Genomic DNA, 21,188 nt, shown 5'->3' with positions numbered 1-21,188 from the left:
TACTACTACTACTACTACTACTTGAAGTATAGGGTTGTCTATAGCTTCACGATAATGACGAAGGACATTAGACGGGACTAAGACTAGACTAGGAGGTAAACACTGAAATCAGACTAATCATCACTTTGGACTAAAGATTAAGAGTGAATCTAAAAGACTGAACTCTGGCTGCTGACCCAGTGTGACAGAACCTTCAGAACCTTCACTGTTTGACGAGACGTGGGGAGGAAACGGACACTGAGACTAAAATGAGAACAGGAAGTACGAGAAGACATGCTTCAGACAAACGAGTCGTCTTTCATTTTTATTTATGAAACATCACCCCCCCCCAAAAAAAAACCCACGCTGCAGAAGAGTTGAATGTGAATCAGACATGACTGTGTTGAGAGACGTGGCTCCAGAGCAGCTGAGAGCACCATGCACACCTCTGTGTCCCACCCACACCCTGACCTGGGGTCCGCCTCGCCACGAGCTCCTTCAGTGAACCGCATCGGTGCAGGACCGAGGTCTGTGGCTGGAGTCACAATCACAGAGTTTTACACTTCAGCACCATCAGACTCCTCCCACTACAGCGTTCATTTAGGAGACGTTAGATACCTTCACCACATGTGACGTGAACTGAAGAAGTTCAGAAAAGGATGGAGCACCGGACTACACGCAACAAGAGGACTACGTCCCCCATTCTGGACTACACGGAACAAGAGGACTACGTCCCCCATTCTGGACTACAGAGAACAAGAGGACTACGTCCCCCATTCTGGACTACAGAGAACAAGAGGACTACGTCCCCCATTCTGGACTACAGAGAACAAGAGGACTACGTCCCCCATTCTGGACTACAAGGAACAAGAGGACTACATCCCCCATTCTGGACTACAGAGAACTAAAGGACTACGTCCCCCAGCCATGTGACCTTGTGTGTGCTCAACACTCTCTGGACTTCAGAGACCGGTTTGAAGAGTTCAGCAGAACACCTCAGCAGGTCCCGGTACTGGCCACAACAGCACATCATCAGTGTTGAGGTGTTTGGTGGAACAACACACTGAAGAAGTCCACCGTGTGTTCAGATGGACGGAGTGATGTCTCACTTTATAGTTCTCAGCTCACTTTAAAATATAGAATATTTATTAACGCCACTACGTCAGTGCTGGGTGAAGATATACCTCATTACTCATTACTTATACCTCATTACTCATCCCTTCACAATGACACAGCGCTTGTTGGAGATGTTTGCATGATGGTGCTGAAGTGCTAAATGGTTAAATGTAAACCTCAGTATGAAAGTGAAAACTCTGAGATTCTGACACACAAAGAACAGCTTGGAGCTCAGCGAGAGTAAAACTCTGCACACAGTAGAGGAGCAGGGTGTCTCTACTGTTAGTAAAGATCGTATGCACACAGTAGAGCAGGGTGTCTCTACTGTTAGTAAAGATCGTATGCACACAGTAGAGCAGGGTGTCTCTACTGTTAGTAAGGATCGTATGCACACAGTAGAGCAGGGTGTCTCTACTGTTAGTAAAGATCGTATGCACACAGTAGAGGAGGGTGTCTCTACTGTTAGTAAAGATCATATGCACACAGTAGAGGAGCAGGGTGTCTCTACTGTTAGTAAAGATCGTATGCACACAGTAGAGGAGGGTGTCTCTACTGTTAGTAAAGATCATATGCACACAGTAGAGGAGCAGGGTGTCTCTACTGTTAGTAAAGATCGTATGCACACAGTAGAGCAGGGTGTCTCTACTGTTAGTAAAGATCGTATGCACACAGTAGAGGAGCAGGGTGTCTCTACTGTTAGTAAGGATCGTATGCACACAGTAGAGGAGCAGGGTGTCTCTACTGTTAGTAAAGATCATATGCACACAGTAGAGGAGCAGGGTGTCTCTACTGTTAGTAAAGATCATATGCACACAGTAGAGGAGCAGGGTGTCTCTACTGTTGGTGAGGATCGTATGCACACAGTAGAGCAGGGTGTCTCTACTGTTGGTGAGGATCGTATGCACACAGTAGAGCAGGGTGTCTCTACTGTTGGTGAGGATCGTATGCACACAGTAGAGCAGGGTGTCTCTACTGTTGGTGAGGATCGTATGCACACAGTAGAGGAGCAGGGTGTGGGGGGGTGAAAGCAAAGCCTGGACGTTGGAATCTGGCAGATCGCCGGCTGCTTCAGTCGTTGATCAGAGCCAGGATCATGCTGGACAGACGGGAGGGAAAGACATCTGTTAATAGAGAACGGTGTGGTGTGCAGACACCTGAACATGTCAGGAGACGTCGGTGTGTTGCTCTCACCTGTACAAATAGATGAAGAAGCAGAGCAGGTGGTAGCCCAGTTTAATCATGGCCTCCTTCATGTGGGACTTGAGCTGCCCTCGGTTGTGGATCTCAGTGGGGTCAAACACGCCCATGTTCCCCATCGGAACCTTTGCATACCTGCAGGGAGAAGAAGAGTCACCACCGGTGGACAGCAGGACAGCATCCAGTGAAGGAAGCACCAGAAACATCTACCCTCACCATGAGGTCCTCACTGGTCTAATGCAGGCTTCATTATAAACTGCTCTGATAAACATCTCTGTGTGTTCTGATGTATTCTGTGTGCTGGTGTCATCATACCTATACATGTTCCAGGCTGCTACAGGCAGGTTGAGGACCAGAATGAACCAGTGCATGGAGACCAACATGAGCATAGTGGACAGACACTGGCCAACCATCTCTGGAATCACCCACTGCAACACACAATCACACGATCACACTCCTCTCTGCCACGAGTCATATATCACATTAATAACAAGGTGTGTGTGTGTGTGTGTGTGTGTGTGTGTGTGTGTGTGTGTGTGTGTGTGTGTGTGTGTGTGTGTGTGTGTAATAACGACTCACTTTGTTCAGCTTGGAGCAGCAGGCTCTAGCGTTGATGTAGTCACATTCTAGATCAGACAGAGTGATGATCTGAGCTCCAGTCAAGGAGACAAACTGCTTCTATCAGACACAGACCACGTGTTCTACTTCTGAGATCACGAGACTAGAGATAGAGTATATACACACATACATATACATATATATATATATATATATATATATATACACACGTATATATACATACATATATATATGTATATATATATATATATATATATATATATACACATACTCAGACTTGTTTTACACAGGACGACCGAATACATTGTTCACCAGCTCGTGGACATGTTATGAAGAGACATGTTATGGGACAGAGACTAACTTGTGATTATTATGTTAAAATAGTGTCGTGGTCATCAACATGACGTCACGTATCAGTGTCACTAACGACAGACGGAACGTCAGCACGCGACATGGTTTCATCTCCCGTTCGTGGAACTGAACGTTCCCGGTTGTTGTGGCGTTAAACCCGCTTCGTCGTAACCGAGTTCACGCTCGCCTGTCACCGCCTCTGCAGCGCTAACGAGGCGGCTAACCGGTTAGCCAGCTAGCTCCATGTCCCGACATCAGGGCGCTCGCGGGCCCGCTCGCCGCTCTGACCCACACGCGCGATATCCGGACGGGAAAAACAGAACTTCCGAAAAGGATACAAAGTACACTGAGAGGAAAATCAGTGCACAGCAGTCCACCAGTGACAGGATGAACACTGCCGCCTCCATTGTTCTTCTTCCGTTAGTGACTGCTTCTCATTTCCGGTCAGTCTCGAGCCTGTGTGCCCGCAGTGACGCGTGTTGTGTCGCGGTGCTGCCACCTAGCGGGCTGGAATGGAGCTGTAACAAGATTAATGACAACGAGCTGTTCCTCACCTCACTGTGAATCCTCACTAACTGGGTTGAGATCGTGTCTTTTTCTGTCTCATTGTTTGTCACCACTGTAATATCTGTAGACTCTTTTATTATATGTCCTTTCTTTACATAGAATAATGTATTTCACGTCTGTGTAGAACATGTTTAGTGTTGCTGATCTGACATTAAACCGCAGTGAAAAAGCACAGAGAGGCAAACAGTACCTCTGCCTCACTGAAGGGGGCGAGCGAGAGCCCACGGGTCGGTTTCATGCTTGTTCTGTCGTTGCTCTTCTTCTACACTTTTCTTCTTCTTCTTATATTTTGCTTTGACCACAAACATTTAAGATTCTATATCCAAGCTAAAAACAGAAATGTGACCAAATCAACATCAATTCAACGTCGGACAGGTAAAGTAACCTTTTTATGTGTTTGTTGTTCTCTTTATACATCCGGGGTTGTTACACAGATTATCGCGGAATCTCACCATTTTCGCGGGTGGCGCTCGCGAGCGCTCCGGTTCTGAAACGCTCCCGGTGTGGGGCAGGTCAATGTGCAAGCTGCCCATTGAATGGTGATTGAAGCTTCTCTATTGGGTTCATATATTTGTACATCTGACTTGTGTAGAGTCAGTGCCTCACCAGACACCAACCTCACCGCACGTCACTGGTGTATAGTTAGGGCTGGCTCAGGTTTAGGGTTAGGACTGGCTCAGGTTTAGGGCTGACTCAGGTCTCCTTGGACCAGCCCCTAGATAAGCAGGTCTAGACTGCTGGGGGACATCCTAGGATACACTGAGCTCCTCTCTCCTCTCCTCTCTCCTCTCCTCTCTCTCCTTCTGGATGAATTCATGTCTCATTAACGCTCATTACTAACATTACTTCTTCCCCAGAGTCTCTGTGCTTTCTCTCCTCACAGGTTTCCATGGATCCTGGTCATATCTGGACCCTGGTCTGGCCTCCTGCCGTGGTTCTGTCACATGCATGTAATGTGTTGTAACTGTTGTGTTGTTCATTGTGTACACATGACATCTATCACACTTCACCCTGATGGAGGATCCTCCTCTGGTGCTCTCTGAGGGCTCTTCCTCTTTTCTCTGTTAAAGGGGTTTTGGGGAGTTCTTCCTGTTCTGATGTGAGGGTCAAAGGTCAGAGTACAAGTACATTTACCATTTACCATACAGTGTATTCAGGTGCCATGTCAGGAGCCAGGATCCAAGGTGACACACAGATGGATAGCCTTCAGGATCAGTCTGGGGGCTGGACTGAACCACCCAACATCCACCTAGTGGACGACCCCACTGCACCCCCTGAGCTACGTCTGGTAACTTGATCCCCTCCACCTTTAAACGCAGCACTTCACCGTGAACATGTGGGTCGCCTCAGTGACGTTTCATGAACTCATTTTGACTTATTACAGAAGCACATTCTTCACGTTTGACCTGGACAGAGTTGTCTCTGAAGAACTGTTTCACACTTGTAAAGATTTACAAACAAAGTAGTAACAAAGACCATGTCCATAAGTCTGGACCGTTGTACCGGTTAGAGTGACGTCACGATGACGTAATGACAGTCACAGCCACAGGAGGGCGACAGAATGAAACACAATTACCACAACAGAGTCTCGTCACTGCAAACACGACCCAATGAAGAGTTAACTAGCACATAGTCTGTTAATGTCTTTAAAGGTGGTTGACAGTGTGTGTGAGTGTGTTGCAGGTATACAAGGTGAGGCGTCCCATGATCATATTTCCACTCAGCTAAAGTGTCGTTGATGCACAACAACAGACATGATGAAAGCTGGTTCAGCAGAAGCAGGGACTCTCCTGCTGTCACTCATGAGGAAGTGGGCAGGGCTGCAGGGGAGAATATGAGAGTAGTAAACTGAAGGAGGAAGAAAGAGGGACTTTTCTTTTATTGTGACAATGCTGAGGAAGGAGAGTTTCGCTGCTTCAGGTGGAAACCGCAGAGAGGCCGGCTAGAAGAGAGCAGAGGCAGAACGGAGTCCAGACGGCGAACACGGACGGACAGCGGAGCAGACGGGATGGACCGGGTCGCTCGTCTAGTCTGTTTGCACATCACACTGAACCTTCTCCTTCTGCAGACGGGACACGCCGCCGAGGAGGACGCCGGGCTTCTGGGAGCTACAGCGCCTGGAGACATCCTCATCGGAGGAATCTTTTCCATTCATGAAGACGTAGACAGAGAGAACAGCTCGTTTGCCCCGCAACAACAGCCGTGCATCAGGTGAGATCACTCAGCCCGGTGCAGTACATGAGAGACAGACCATCTTCTCCACTCTTCACCCGATCCTCAAAGGAGAAACCAGCAGATAACATCACGAGATGTCCAATATTCTTCAATGGTGGAGGAAGTTATCAGAGCCTTCACTTATAGCACACTGAAATGATAATAATAACAAATACTCAACATTGAATTAAACTTGTATGTGTTTGTGACAATACTTCTCATGTATTGCTTATTTTTCCCAAACTGGTGACATGTTTGTTTGTAAAGTCACAATCTGCATAAAACTGATACGAACTGATACAGATGCAGTGGAGCGGATCCATCGTCTCTCTTTAGTAACTCGACTTCCATCAGAGAGTGTTGAAACAGTCCTTGACTCTGCTCCAGCCGGTCCGTGTCACATCTGCACACATCTGTACAGGTTTGAGGAGAGAAGCCTGGTGAGGGCGCTGGCTATGATCAACGCTATAGAGACCGTGAATAAATCCCCCCTGCTGGCCGACGTCAACATCACGCTGGGCTACCGGATCATGGACTCCTGCTCCGATGTCACCACGGCCCTGAAAGCCACGGCGGACTTCACCCGGCGGGCCGACTGCTGCGTCCGAGGCGCCGCGTCCGGTCAGCCGGTCATGGCCGTCGTGGGGGCCTCGTTCTCCGAAACGTCCATCGCCGTCGCCAGGCAACTGAGTCTCAAGATGATTCCTCAAGTGAGTAGTGAGGGACGTGAAGGCGCTGTGGACTCTGTGAAGGTGCCGGTAGGAGGCGGTGCTGTGGCTCATAGTTGGCTCATGATTTAACTAAAGACATAACTGCCTTTCTGTTCTGCAGATCAGTTATTCATCAACTGCGGTTATTCTGAGTGACAAGAGCCGCTTCCCTGCCTTCATGAGGACCATTCCCAACGACCAGCATCAGACAGCTGCCATGGTCAGTCTGCTCAGTGCCTACGGCTGGAACTGGGTGGGAGTAGTTACAACGGATGGAAACTACGGCAAATCAGCGCTGGACCACTTTGTGTCCCAGGCCTCTGAAAAGGGGATCTGTGTGGCCTTCAAGTCAATCCTACCTAAGTCCGTCACCAAGCAGGATGTCTGCTCCGCCATCCTGCAGACGGCCAGAACCATCTGCAGGAATCCCAAGGTGCAGGTCATCGTGTCTTTTGCCAAGCCGACTCACATGATGTACCTTTACCAAGAGCTTCAGCATCAGACACTGACAGCGGGACGGGACATGAAGACGATGAGAAGAGTCTGGTTGGCCAGTGACAACTGGTCCTCCTCCAGCTTTGTGAAAGGAAACATAAGTCTGGAGGACATCGGACACATCATGGGCTTCACCTTCAAAAGTGGAGACCTGTCGTCATTCAGTGAGTACTTGAGCAGAGTGGAGACAGCCGGACATGACCACATGAGGAATAACCCTTTCATGCAGGAGTTCTACATGCAGCTGAATGCCAGTAAAGCTTCTGGAGCGACTGAACTGGCGTCTGAAGCCGTGAACAGACTCAGAGAACACACTTTTGCCGGCACCATCTTCAGTGTCGAGATGGCTGTGAGCGCCATCGCTCAAGCTGTGGTGTCGATCTGCAGGAGCAGAGACTGCAAAGCACCAGGCAGAGTGCAACCCTGGGAGGTATTCACACACAAACACGAGTGTGCTGTGTGTGTGTGTGTGTGTGTGTGTGTGTGTGTGTGTGCTCTTGTGTTGTCTGTCTGTCTATATGGGTACATGTGAGGGTGTGGTTAGGTTGAGGATCAGGTCTTGGCTGTTGGTTCACAACAGGTCGTCCCTGTAAGTAGTGCTCTTGTGTTGACTTATCTCAGGTTGTGTTTGATCATGAAAGGCTTCCTGTCTTGCAGGTGCTCAAAGCTTTGTGGATGGAGGAGTTTAAACTCAACAAAAAGAGCTACAAGTTTGACAGCAGAGGAGACATCAACCTGGGCTATGACGTGACCCTGTGGAGGTCAGACGGAGGGAGCGTCCACGTTCACAACGTCGTGGCTGAGTATCACCCACACAACAACAACTTGAGCCACACCAACCATAGCTGCACCCAACAGCTGCAGCACCTGAAGGTCAGCCCTCCCTCAGCTGTCATGTTGTGTACACACACACACACACACACACCCTGCAGTGTGTGTGTGTCTACTCAAAACATTAAGACCATTAACACTGACTTAGACAAAACTGAAAAACAGTATTTGAGTTTTGACATTCAGTATGACCATCAACACGTTGCACAGACTGCAGTAATCAATGAGACTGAGTATGAAGAGCAGTGACGAGGTTTCTCTGCTCTCATCAGGACATCGTCTCCAGATGCTCCAACAGCTGCATCCCTGGACAGTTCAAGAAAACAGCTGAGGGTCAACACACCTGCTGTTATGAGTGCATCAACTGTACCGCAAACTACTACTCCAACAACACAGGCAAGACTGTCCCACACACACACACACACACACACACACACACACACACACACACACACACAGAGACACATACAAAGACACACACAGAGAGACACAGACAGAGACACACACACACACACACACACACACACACAGAGACACACACACACACACACACACACACACACACACACACACAGAGACACATACAAAGACACACACACAGAGAGACACAGACAGAGACACACACACACACACACACACACACACACGCAATGCTTATGTCAGAAACCAGGTTAGCTGTCTTGGAATCCTCTTTGCAGGGAGTCGAATCCCTTCCTGTGTGTGATTGTTGTGTTCTGTCCTGCAGACATGGACCAGTGTCTCAGCTGTGAGGCAGACACAGAGTGGTCTGCTGAAGGCAGTTCCAGCTGCACCCCCAAAGCCCTGCTCTACTTCTCCTGGCAGGACGGCTTCGCTGTGGTGCTCCTCGTCTTGTCCGCCCTGGGCATCCTGCTGGCTCTGCTGGTGTCCGCTCTGTTCCTGCATCACCGGGACACTCCTGTTGTGAAGGCTGCCGGAGGGCCGCTGAACCAGGTCATCCTGTTCTCTCTGGTCATCAGTGACATAAGCGCCATGCTGTTCGTAGGCCGTCCCAACAGCTTCCAGTGTAAGGCTCGACAGGTGCTCTTCGGCATCAGCTTCACTCTGTGCGTCTCCTGCATCCTGGTCAAGACCCTGCAGATCCTGCTTGCCTTCCAGGTGGACTCTGAGATGCAGGAGGTTCTGCGGAGGCTCTACCAGCCGTACCTCATTGTCAGCATCTGTGTGGCCGTGCAGGCGGCCACCTGCGTCTGCTGGCTGGTGCTAAAAAGCCCATTTAATTACGTCATCGGGCATCCGACCACTCTGCTGGAGGACTGTCACGAGGGCTCATATCTGGCCTTCGGGTTGATGCTGGGCTACATAGCTGTCCTGGCTTTGGTGTGTTTCATCTGCGCCTTCAAGGGACGCAAATTGCCACAGCAGTACAACGAGGCGAAGTTCATCACCTTCAGCATGCTGTTGTACCTCATCTCCTGGCTGCTTTTTGTTCCCGTCTACGTCACCACTTCAGGAGTGTACCTGCCGGCCGTGGAGATGGTGGTCATTCTCATCTCCAACTACGGCATCCTCAGCTGTCATTTCCTCCCGAAGTGCTACATAATCCTGTTGAAGAAGGAACACAACACCAAGAGCGCTTTCAGGAAGAACCTGTACGAATACTCCAGCAAAGCCTCAGACTCCGTCTCTGTGTCCGTGGTAACGAGCTGCAGGGACGGGACCAGCTGCACCGCTTTACACGGAGGTTCAACCAAACACGGCCTCAGAAGAAGCACCAGCATATAAACCATCGTTATTATTGAACTATTTGTATTGTAAAGAATATATATTTACAAGATCTGAGCCTCCGTTTCTGTGTATTCCAAAGTGTGTCAGACGTTTCATTTGTCCTAATAAATATGGATTTACTCCATCCTGTTCTTGAGCATGACCTTAACTCTCACCTTCATCTTCACCCTCCAGGAGGGTTCCTGGGTTAGGGTTCACCTTAGGCCAGGAAGGTCCGGGGGCGACTATGGCTCAGTGGTCGAGCACAGGGTCATTCTTCAAGCGGAGGGTCGGCGGTTTGATTCCCGGCTCCGCTAGTCCATGAGGCGAGACACTTGACCCCAAATTGCTCCCGCCGAACACATAAGAGGGTGTCTCTCCCCCACCATGGAGAGCACAGGGTGGAGGCCCAACGCTCAACAGGCTGTTCTGGAATTCAGGTACGAGTTCATCCTCTGCTGTCACCACATGTTTCAGATACTAGTACTGCTACCGATACTCTTATCGGTTCTTTTTGATTATATTGAGAGAGAAAAAGACAATTAATTATCACAGGATAAACATTGCTTCATTATTCAGACGTAAACAAATAGTCTTTCTTGTACGGCAACAGCAGAAATGTTTAAATAACGAATCATTGTAGACTATTTCCATGACAACGACGAGGAGGGAGGAGTACGTCTGGTGTTGAACACCTTGGTCATCTCCCTACAGTCCAGACATGATGATGAAGGCGTGTCAGCTGACACAACAATGCTGCTTTACACATGTTGGATTTAGAGCATAATACTCAGATCCAATAGCTCGTTAAGACTCTGTGACTGAAGTCTATCATTCTTTACACATCTCCCCCTCTTGGCAGGTGGATGTGTTCACTGCCCTGGAGTTGTGGACAGGAGAGTCTTTGAAATACCAGAATAGATCACGGTGTTTGTGCCTGATGGAGCTCACTGCTCACTCTGTTTTTCTCTCCCACAAACACCACACAACAGTTATTATATACATATATAACTGTCAGTTAGGTGAGAGGATGAACAGCCTCAGGCGCTGCTCGTTATCCGGTTTCATCCCCACCATTATCTGATGAATGAGAGGTCAACAGAAACCTGTTGTAAACTCCATCCTGCTCTGAGTAATTGGATATAAGTGAGCTGACATTCCAGAGTTGTGTAATCTATTGTCACTGATGCTCAAGGATATAATTAAGTTTAACAGTAAACAACAGTGTAGAGAGAGCAGGACAGCAGGTCAACTTTCACCTCAGGTTTTCCAGGTTTTCCATTCTGTTGTTTGATCTACGAGGAAAATGAAGAAACAGAGGCAGAAGGTTTGAACACACAGACTCTCCTTCACTTTCACAGAGCAGCTGGGAAGCAATTCTTGGGTATTGAGTTGTATTTTTACAGTGTTTCTTCATGGACAAATTGTAATTGTTTATTTAAAATGTTTGAATTAAACGGTTCAACATCCACAATATAACTTCTTTATTGAGTCTTTTTCTTAATTGTATGATTGTTTATAATAGTAACAATATTATTGTGTGACCAAAGCCATAAAGTCATGCCGCTACACACTCCGGTACAGGAGGTGGCGGGGTGCACCGTAAACGTTGGTTTGTAGTCCACCAATAAAGAAGAAGAAGAAGAAGAAAAAAGAAGAAGAAGACAGCTGACGGAAGTGACGTAAGGTGTTGTTGACGCGAGGGGTTCGATGGGAAAGTTGGAGAAGTAGCGTTCTTCTTCTACACCAGCGGTGGTAGCTAGTGGCTACGCTGTGCGCAGTGTACGCAGTGTGCGCAGTTTCAGGTCCACTAACGTCACATCTCCGGTGGGTAAGAACCAGTTGTTGTCATCGCAGCTAACGTTAAAAAAAGTTAACTTTACTGCCGAGATTACATAGCATTAGCTAAATAGTTAGCCGCGAAGCTAGTTCACTTATTGACCAGAAATGGAGAGATGTAACTGAAGCTAAACGAGTTAAAGTGGATCAACGGCTCGACTTGAATGTTAGCTTGTGACGTTACAGCTAGCATAGCATGAGAAAGACCTCCTAGCAACAGGACGTCCATCGTGGTGTATCTGTCGCTATGCACGCAGCCTGTCCTCTTCATGCCGTTAAAGGGACGTTGTTCTGCCGCCAGAACTCCAGACGTGCTCGTTAAATAATCAAGTAGCGTGAGTGGAACCACACCGGGACGAGGTCCAGGGAGGTCCAGTCCTGCTCACCACTCTAGCAGTGTTGTCTCTGTCTTCAACACTTAGGATGGCATTGTTTGTATTGAATTACAGTTATTCATTTGCGCTGTAGAACTTTGTAACATTTACAATATTATACTGATGCCATATGATGCCAGACAGACGTGCATGTATTTAAGAACAGTCCGGGTCCTCCTCTGCTGCTCTGGATCTCTGACTTGTTTTCCTCTGGACTCGCTCCAGTGATGCTTCACAGAGCCCGTGTCGGACCTGATCCGGGACAGACGGCTTGTGGTGGTCTTATAATGCGTAGTATGACAGAGAGGTCACGATGGGACTATAGTCGGTGTAGCTAGTATTGCGTTTTCTATTTGTTTGTGCGTTGACTGCGGATGGAGGATATCTGCTTGGTGTGGTGAGTGAGTGTTCTTCACCCAGACGCAGACACAATGGCGAGTCCGGGGAAAGACAACTACCGGATGAAAAGCTACAAGAACAAAGCGCTGAATCCTCAGGAGATGCGTCGAAGGAGAGAGGAGGAAGGAATCCAGCTCCGCAAGCAGAAGAGAGAGGAGCAGGTAAACCCTGTCTCACCTTGATGTGACGACACACACCGCTGCACCTTAGTGTGCACGTGAGTGTGCACGTTAGTGGCAGAGATCAAAGACACAAAACACCGGCACAGAGAAGGTCTTCTTCATCATCGTCATCTGATGAGGTTCTTTTGTCTCATCTTGAGTTACTGGATTCAAGCTTCTTTGTTCAGTTTGAGGTTTGAAACATGAAAGAAAGGCTTCCACAGCTGTCACTCAAAACATCAACAGTGGGGCAGTTCAGATTTGGGGCATTTGGTTCCCCACAATGCCAGTGAGTTTATATGTAGTATGTGTGTACTTGAAGTGTTACACTCGCATGTCAGACAGAGTACTGCTGTCTCTAGTGTTCTGCTCGAGTAGGGTCATAATTCAGGGCTTTAAATGGTCTTGATTAAGATTAAACGTCTCTGCATGGTTTCCTTGTGTTCTGTTGTGTTCACTGGTCTGTTCATCAGGCCACGGTGCCAAATGTACAAACAGCTGTTTAATCATGTGACCGTGACTCTGTGCCCACAGCTGTTCAAAAGGAGAAACGTATGTGCACCTCTAGAGAATGAGTCGATGCTGGACTGTCCGGTCCAGGACCCGGACGTCAGCTCCACGGTTCCTGCTGCAGGTGTAAGTGTTCACTTGAGTCCCGACATCGAGCCGATCGGTCGTGGCTCTTTTTTCCCATACTTGGCTACGATGTTGAGTATTCATCAGGTCTTGATCTTTGTGCAGGATGAGGTCATAACTCCAGACATGATTCGGATGATCTTCTCCGGAGACCCAGACCAGCAGCTAATTGCTACACAAAAATTTAGGAAATTACTTTCCAAAGGTTTGTGTTGAGGTTTATCTACATCCTTTATTTGATGTGAAGTCTAAGTAATCATCTGTGGTACCACTCTGTCACTGATTAATAGAATATTAATATGATTAAACTGAGACACCTTTTGAGATTCTCACTTCATCACAACTGAACAAAGGACCTCTGCACAAACACCACAACACTAACCACCAAATATGAAAGTAATGAAAAGCAGATGCAATGCAAGACATCTTGATGTTTCTGAGGACCGCAGTCAGCCGGACACACGGTAAACCTCTGCTCTCTGTCTGTACATCAGTGGATGAGAAGTCCTGCCGTCCTCTGAGTCCGCTTACAGTCGATGAGAAATGACTGATCTGTTCTTCTGTGCAGAGCCCAATCCACCCATCGACGAGGTCATCTCCATCCCTGGTGTTGTGGTTCGTTTTGTGGAGTTCCTAAGGAGGAGTGAGAACTGCACACTGCAGGTGAGGAGCTTCACACGGCGGGATCGTCTTTCAGACGGACTGAATATGAGCAGCCGTCAATCAGAACATTCTGCAGAGAGGAGGTTTAAATGTAATGATAATAATCAATCCCTTATTAGAAATGTATTCCCTGCATTTGACCCGTCCCCGTCAGGGAGCAGTGGGCTGCCGCTTAGAGGCGCCCGGGGAGCAGTCGGGGGTTTAGTGCCTTGCTCGAGGACACTTCGGCACACGTAGCAGCCGAGGATCGAACCGCCGACCTTGCGGTTACCGGACGACTCTCTCTACCCTGAATGGTCCCTGCCAAAACATGATCTCCTTTAATCTCTCGTTGTCACGACAGCAGTAAACTATGTACTAAGCTCCATCCTGCTTTCTCTCCAACAGTTCGAGGCAGCCTGGGCTCTAACCAACATCGTCTCAGGTACCTTCCTGCACACCAAGGTGGTGATTGAAACGGGAGCTGTTCCCACTTTCATTGAGCTGCTGAACTCTGAGTACGAGGACGTCCAGGAGCAGGTGAGACACCCGGCTGTGAATCTCACTGTTGGTGTATTCACACCGAACCGTCGCGCTTCAGCGCAGGCAGTCGAATGCAGAATACACCGTGTGTAGATTGATGCGCTTAATGTGCAACCACAGTTCACCGGCGTGATTTCAACATAAACTGAGGTCAGCAAAACGAGTGTATTGGTGGTAGCGGGTCGCGTCATAGTCAAAGCCCTCAGTTCACTGACTGGTCCATCACTGAAGCGTGCTGACTGATGTGTTTCAGGCGGTGTGGGCTCTGGGGAACATCGCAGGAGATAATGCTGAGTGCAGAGATTACGTACTCGACTGTGGCATCCTGCCCTTTCTACAACAGTGAGTCTTCTTCCTTTGGTCCGTCTTAATATGTGAAACATTATGCGAGACCAACCGGACCCTGTGTTGTCATGTCCAGGCTGCTCGCTAAATCCAACCGCCTCACAACAACCCGCAACGCAGTGTGGGCTCTGTCCAACTTGTGCCGAGGGAAAAACCCACCGCCTGATTTTGCCAAGGTGAGTCTGAGCGTCCTCACTGGATTGGAACACTAGAGCCCGTTTGCGTTGTTGGTCCAGCGCCGGTGTTAATGTGGCCTCCGCTGTGCGTCAGGTCTCTCTCTGCCTCAGTGTGCTGTCCAGGCTTCTGTTCAGCAGTGATCCAGATGTGCTGGCCGACTCGTGTTGGGCTCTGTCCTACCTGTCTGACGGCCCCAACGAAAAGATCCAAACGGTCATCGACTCCGGAGTCTGCCGCAGATTGGTGGAGCTACTCATGTAAGTCAGGTCCACGACACAAGAGTCGTCACAGCATCAGAGTGTATTTTGTGCCGGTACAGTACCCAGATACACATCCACTGTCACTGCCCCGGGTCAGACAGCGTCACTCGTAGAGCCCAGAGGGGGTCGGCTCCCCTCTCTTGGAGGTTGCTCAGGTACCAGATTGATTCCGACGTTTGAACCGTGGTGTCGCTGCTCGCAGCTTTCTGGAGAACCGCTCACACAAACCCTGAGCTCTGGTCCTCACAGTCTGGTGATGAGGGAAACCACCAGGAGCAGGGAGCAGACTGTACCGGTAGACATAGAGGCACCGCCTGAAGGGCCCCAACAGCTCTACACTAGCTTAACAGCTCCTCACTAGCTGTGAGGAGGAGGAGACGGAGGTAAACTGCGTAGGAAGGTTCCTAAGTGAGGTCATCTCTAAATGCTCAGGAAAGGAGCTTCAATGCTTCCTTTCTTATCTCCTTCAGCATAGGATACACTGGACCTTCCTTTACAAAAAGTATGGAGATGACGCCAACCCACAATTCCTCAAGGCAGCGACGCGCCATTCAGCCGTTCATTGAAACCAAAGATATGCCTATTTGGCACAGGTTTAACATCAATTTTCATACAATCGTATTCTAACAGGATTCATGTTGATCAATATGAGTGGACAGTGACAACCAGACCTGCATTATTTAAAGCACTGTTTGGAGTACAGGTGTTTATTATTGGACAAAATGTGAAAACTGTCAACTTGTGAGAGCTTTAATATCAACACAAAGTTCTCACCAACAGAGTCTTTTTCTGTAATCTGATTACTCTCTGTGTGCATGTGTCTTTGTGTTTGGCACAGGCACAGTGATTATAAGGTTGTGTCTCCTGCTCTTCGGGCGGTGGGCAACATTGTAACAGGAGATGACATCCAGACTCAGGTAGAGGCTGATCTCCAGCGTCCTCACCGCTCCCTCACTTCATTCCTTCACTCATTCGTTTGTCAGAGATCAAACGCGGAGCTAAATGCAGACGTCGTGTGTTCGTTTGCCGTCTCAGGTGATCTTGAACTGCTCGGCGCTGCCGTGTTTGCTCCACCTCCTCAGCAGTCCCAAAGAGTCCGTCAAGAAGGAGGCGTGCTGGACCGTGTCCAACATCACGGCGGGGAACCGGGCTCAGATTCAGGTACAGGCCGCCTCACTCGGGTTCGGTGTTCTGTCTGAAAGGTGGCTGCTGCTCGGTGCCGGTGGAGCTGACGCTTCTTGTCTTGTCAGAATGTCATTGACGCCAACATCTTCCCAGTGCTGATTGAGATCCTTCAGAAGGCCGAGTTCCGCACAAGGAGAGAGGCAGCGTGGACTATTACCAACACCACCTCCGGGGGCACTCCTGCACAGATAAGGTATGTCAGCCCGTGACGCCGGGTCCGTCTCCGGCGGACCGGTCTCTGATGGTCTCGTTCTCTTTGTGCGAACAGGTATTTGGTGTCTCTGAATGCCATCAAACCCATGTGTGACCTGCTGACGGTGATGGACTCAAAGATCGTGCAGGTGTCTCTGAACGGTCTGGAGAACATACTGAAGCTGGGAGAGCAGGAGGCCAAACAGAACGGAACCGGCATCAACCCGTACTGCGCTCACATCGAGGAGGCTTACGGTACCGCTCAGCCACACCATCAACATGCAAACACACGACACCAGGGCTCACTATAGAGGGCCACGGTGTTTCCATGTTCCCAGCATCCTGCAGTGCTCTCCAGATGTATTATTAACACAGTGGAGCACACTGTTGTAGCCCATTTGCTACACAAGAAAAACATGAGAAAAAAAGAACCAGTACTTGATTTTCTTTTAATTTTCATGAAGAATAATTGTCCATCAACGTGACTGTTTGTTGTGGGCGGTGACACAGACCCCTGCCTCGACGTCTCCGTCTTCTCCAGAGACGTTTGTAAAGCCTTGAGCTGCAGACTCGGCTGTGGCGTCACTCACCCTACAGTCACCCCGCTGTACCGCTGTACTTAGTCGTGTTAGGTGGAGTCAGTGAGTCCTGTATGCACTTTTTCAGGCCTGGACAAGATCGAGTTCCTGCAGAGCCACGAGAACCTGGAGATCTACCAAAAGGCCTTTGACCTGATCGAACACTTCTTCGGTGTGGAGGAGGAGGACGCCAGCCTGGCTCCACAGGTGGACCAAAGTCGAGGCCAGTTCGTCTTCCAGCAACAGGAGGGACCCATGGAGAGCTTTCAGCTCTAACCCCTCCTCACCCCCGCAGCACCTTCTTCTCCCTGGCCTCTGAACCTCTGCTAGAGACGCTGACCCGCAAACTCTCGCGGGACGGACCGTGTCTCTGCTGGACCGGCTCCTCCCCAGACCTCCGCTTCTACTAAGCCCACACAACAACGCCGTATCCTGAGAGACAGAGAGAGACTTGTGAACATGGAGATCAAAAGTAAGGGTTTGTCTGCTGCCGTTTGAGACTGTGGGGGTCTGAATGGAGGACTCGGCGGTAGGAAAGCCCCAGCTGTGGAGGAGCTCCTCTAGGTCTTCTCCACCCTCAGCTCTGACTGAAGGCAGCGGCTTCCTGTGTGACTGACTTTGTATATTGTATATACATATGAGGAGGTGTCTAGTGTCTATGAGAGGCTGTGAGTAACTCTGCTTCCTGTGTGATGTGCCGAGGTAATCGTTCCATCTCTGCTGCTCGTTGTGAGCTTTGTTTCCTCTGAACTTTTCTGTTTCTATGTTCTGATTGTGACTTGTTTTTTTTACCTCTTACCTGTAATGTGATGTGTGCACATGAATTGGTGGAGCAGCAAACGTGAAGTCGACCTATGAAGATGTGAAATGGATAACGGCTGTAGAGCAGACCCATTCCACTATGTCTATTGTGTTCCTCTTCATCCCTCCTTCTTCTTCTTCCTCCTGTGGACGCTCTGCTGTGTGAAGATTGAAGCTCAGCCTGTGAGTCTGATGAATCCTCGCTCTACTGCAGCAACATTAACTGGTGGAGCACCTGAGATCTAATCTAATCTAAGATGACATGGAATGGAAAATATTTGACATCAAAGACATTCAGTGAAACTTGTTTGTGTCCTCTTGTCTCTCAGTACTGTAGTGTTAGAACACAGTACTGTAGTGTTAGAACACAGTACTCAGTACTGTGTTCTAACACTCCAGCACTGAGTACAGGAGAGAACAGTGTGACACTGACAGGCTGTCTGTGAGGCTCTCCAGTGTGACGACGCTCACTCGATGGTGTAATAAATGAATCTGTTGGATACAAACCATCGGGTTTGATGAGTCGTATCATTCAGGTTGATCCTGAAACATGGAGCCCAATTCATTCATTCAGTGCTCAAGAGAAACCATCACCATGTTCTGAGTCCTTTAATAATCACCTCAGTCACAACTTCAAAACATACACATAGTTCATGAATAAGACTAATATAACACATAAATAGTATAAATACGCTAGTATAAATACCACAGGATACAGTATAAATACCACAGGATACAGTATAAATACTCAATGCAGAGAGAAAACACCTCTACAGTGATTACTGTCTGAGTTATTAGTATTATTAGTTACTATTATTAAGTACAGTGATCATGTGAACAGACACAAACTGTTAGGTGTTATATAGATGTATACAGTGTTATATAGATGTATACAGTATTATATAGATTTATACAGTATTATTTAGATGTATACAGTGTTATATAGATGTATACAGTATTATATAGATGTATACAGTGTTATATAGATGTATACAGTATTATATAGTGTTATATAGATGTATACAGTGTTATATAGATTTATACAGTATTATATAGATTTATACAGTATTATATAGATGTATACAGTATTATATAGATTTATATAGATTTATACAGTGTTATATAGATGTATACAGTGTTATAAAGATTTATACAGTATTATATAGATTTATACAGTATTATTTAGATGTATACAGTGTTATATAGATGTATACAGTATTATATAGATTTATACAGTATTATTTAGATGTATACAGTATTATATAGATTTATATAGATTTATACAGTGTTATATAGATGTATACAGTGTTATATAGATGTATACAGTATTATATAGATTTATACAGTATTATTTAGATGTATACAGTATTATATAGATTTATATAGATTTATACAGTGTTATATAGATTTATACAGTGTTATATAGATTTATACAGTGTTAGGTGTTATTATATAGTTTATATACAGTGTAGGTGTTATACAGTGTTATATATTTTCTATACAGTTTTAGGTGTTATATAGTTTCTATACAGTGTTATATAGTTTATAGTGTTAGGTGAGGAGTTATGCTACGTATGGCTCCAGTGTGTCAGAGCCATGATTTCAGGCCTGCCCATGAACTACTACACACAAATAGAAGGTGTTCATGTAGATAAACGGTCTCACTTCACCGTTTGTATGAAGCTTTATAGAGTTCACAGTGTGTTCATGTTTCCAGCATGTGTGATGTGTTCAGAAACATGTTGCTTCACCCAGACTTCAGATATATGTTCTGATCATCTTCAACATCTAAAATAAAACCATCATGATTAAATCCGCTCACAGGATGACCCGCCGTGGCTCAGTGTGTGTCACGGTTTCACGTTAAGCAGATGCAGATCAGCTGTTCTGTCGCTGTAAGTCACGGGGTGCTCAACCCGAGCCGGCCTGGTGTCGGGGTGTGTTCTTCAGGACGGGTCAACACACGCCGTGGTGAGATGGAACCTGAGACCTTCTGGCAACACAACGGATCCCTGCAACTGCTGCCCTGCGTTCTATTCAGGGACCGCTAAAAATAAGAGCGCACAGAGAGCACCACGGGACACGGAGACCCGTTGTGTCCGTCTGTCTCTCAGGCGCGTGTGGTTGGACGGCACTGACAAACCGACCTCAGTGCTCATGGGCACGTTGTCCTCTGTGGCGCTCTGAGCTCTGGCTGTTGAAACAGGTGTGTGTCTGAATAACTACGCCACCTGCTGCTCTACATTGGTTTCTGCATTTAGCAATAGCAAAGGATTATGGGTAATCCAATGAGCTGTTTTCTAAACAGTTCATGTTTTAAAATGACAAATACTAAAAAGGGTGACCGGTGTAAATGTAACTATTGTTTTGGACATGAGGCTGGTGATGTGTGGAGACCAACAGCGTTATGTACGCCTCATGTTGTCAAACGTGTGCAGACACATGGAAATAATAAATATCATCCTCAATACATAGCTCCACACTGGCATCTGATCATCATTGGTTATCACCCCTCATCTGACAGTATAGGGCCAGACCCAGAACCAGACCCGGACCCAGACCCGGACCCTCTGCACCGGCTCCTTGTGTCTGACATGATGGGAAACACGCCCAGGGATTGTCCCAGATCTACTAGATGAGCCACACTCACTGAGAGTACTGATGGGTCAGCTGACCGGCTCACAGGGATGCTTATTATAATAACCTCCAGAGTCGAGATCAATGAGGGGACATCAGTGCAGCTGCTCACTTATTATTCATAAAGCAATGCTTATATTCATTTATTATGTTGTTTTTTTACTTTATTTCTCACCATGAATACATGATTATTATTCTTTTGATTAGAGCATGGCATGGACTGGGTCACCGTTTTAAAGGTGAACTAGTACTATGTGTCCCTGTGTGTGTGTGTGTGTGTGTGTGTGTGTGTGTGTGTGTGTGTCCCTGTGTGTGTCCCTGTATGTGTCCCTGTATGTGTCCCTGTGTGTGTCCCTGTGTGTGTGAATGACACACACTGACATGAAGTAAATGTGGACCCAAGCTGTTGCCGAGTAATGCAACATGTCATTACAGGCAACATGCATTTACTTTGTAATCTATTATTGATAATAGATAAATTATAAATCACTATAACATGTAGAAAGCAGCACATGACGCAGCAGTATGGAGGCTCGTCTATGTTATTCTAAATAATCATAATAAACTCCGGGACATTCTTTCCCGGTCGTATTTTCGTTACCGGATGACGTGTTGCCTGTTACCTGACTCTTCG

At 47.5% G+C, this 21,188-nt stretch overlaps 3 protein-coding genes across 8 annotated transcripts; 2 read left to right on the top strand and 1 right to left on the bottom strand.

The window, feature by feature from the left end:
- Positions 1-272: 272 nt before the first annotated feature.
- Positions 273-3,667, bottom strand: cnih4 (cornichon family member 4). Its single transcript, XM_068735127.1, has 5 exons — positions 3,561-3,667; positions 2,872-2,940; positions 2,608-2,720; positions 2,287-2,427; positions 273-2,191 (listed from the first exon to the last, which is right to left on the bottom strand). The coding sequence occupies exons 1-5, from the start codon at positions 3,627-3,629 to the stop codon at positions 2,164-2,166; spliced, it is 420 nt and encodes a 139-aa protein (XP_068591228.1). The 5' UTR covers positions 3,630-3,667; the 3' UTR covers positions 273-2,163.
- A 96-nt stretch (positions 3,668-3,763) lies between these two features.
- Positions 3,764-11,203, top strand: gprc6a (G protein-coupled receptor, class C, group 6, member A). 4 transcript variants are annotated; one of them, XM_068735125.1, is made up of 7 exons: positions 3,764-5,077; positions 5,710-6,000; positions 6,425-6,713; positions 6,835-7,638; positions 7,866-8,081; positions 8,312-8,435; positions 8,785-10,328. In XM_068735125.1, the coding sequence occupies exons 2-7, from the start codon at positions 5,798-5,800 to the stop codon at positions 9,801-9,803; spliced, it is 2,655 nt and encodes an 884-aa protein (XP_068591226.1). In that variant the 5' UTR covers positions 3,764-5,077; positions 5,710-5,797; the 3' UTR covers positions 9,804-10,328. The 4 variants fall into 4 exon arrangements, 2 of the variants coding, with proteins under 2 accessions (XP_068591226.1, XP_068591225.1); XR_011105311.1 differs by lacking the exon at positions 3,764-5,077 and adding an exon at positions 10,648-11,203 and having other exon boundaries at positions 5,097-6,000; positions 8,785-10,225; XR_011105310.1 differs by lacking the exon at positions 3,764-5,077 and adding an exon at positions 10,429-11,203 and having other exon boundaries at positions 5,097-6,000; positions 8,785-10,225.
- A 267-nt stretch (positions 11,204-11,470) lies between these two features.
- Positions 11,471-18,424, top strand: kpna5 (karyopherin alpha 5 (importin alpha 6)). 3 transcript variants are annotated; one of them, XM_068735426.1, is made up of 14 exons: positions 11,471-11,612; positions 12,425-12,558; positions 13,093-13,194; positions 13,300-13,399; positions 13,763-13,857; positions 14,245-14,376; positions 14,633-14,721; positions 14,801-14,900; positions 14,995-15,158; positions 16,000-16,078; positions 16,197-16,322; positions 16,412-16,539; positions 16,615-16,793; positions 17,205-18,424. In XM_068735426.1, the coding sequence occupies exons 2-14, from the start codon at positions 12,430-12,432 to the stop codon at positions 17,390-17,392; spliced, it is 1,611 nt and encodes a 536-aa protein (XP_068591527.1). In that variant the 5' UTR covers positions 11,471-11,612; positions 12,425-12,429; the 3' UTR covers positions 17,393-18,424. The 3 variants fall into 3 exon arrangements, with proteins under 3 accessions (XP_068591527.1, XP_068591525.1, XP_068591526.1); XM_068735424.1 differs by having other exon boundaries at positions 12,419-12,558; XM_068735425.1 differs by having other exon boundaries at positions 11,471-11,616; positions 12,419-12,558.
- Positions 18,425-21,188: the final 2,764 nt, after the last annotated feature.

This window comes from Cebidichthys violaceus, unplaced genomic scaffold (genome assembly GCF_023349555.1).
Source record: "Cebidichthys violaceus isolate CVI_PGR_0920_01 unplaced genomic scaffold, fCebVio1.0.p SCAF_7, whole genome shotgun sequence".
NCBI classification, from domain to species: Eukaryota; Metazoa; Chordata; class Actinopteri; order Perciformes; family Stichaeidae; genus Cebidichthys; species Cebidichthys violaceus.
The sequence above is the reverse complement of the archived record's forward strand: the minus strand, read 5'-3'. Positions and strand labels throughout refer to the sequence as shown.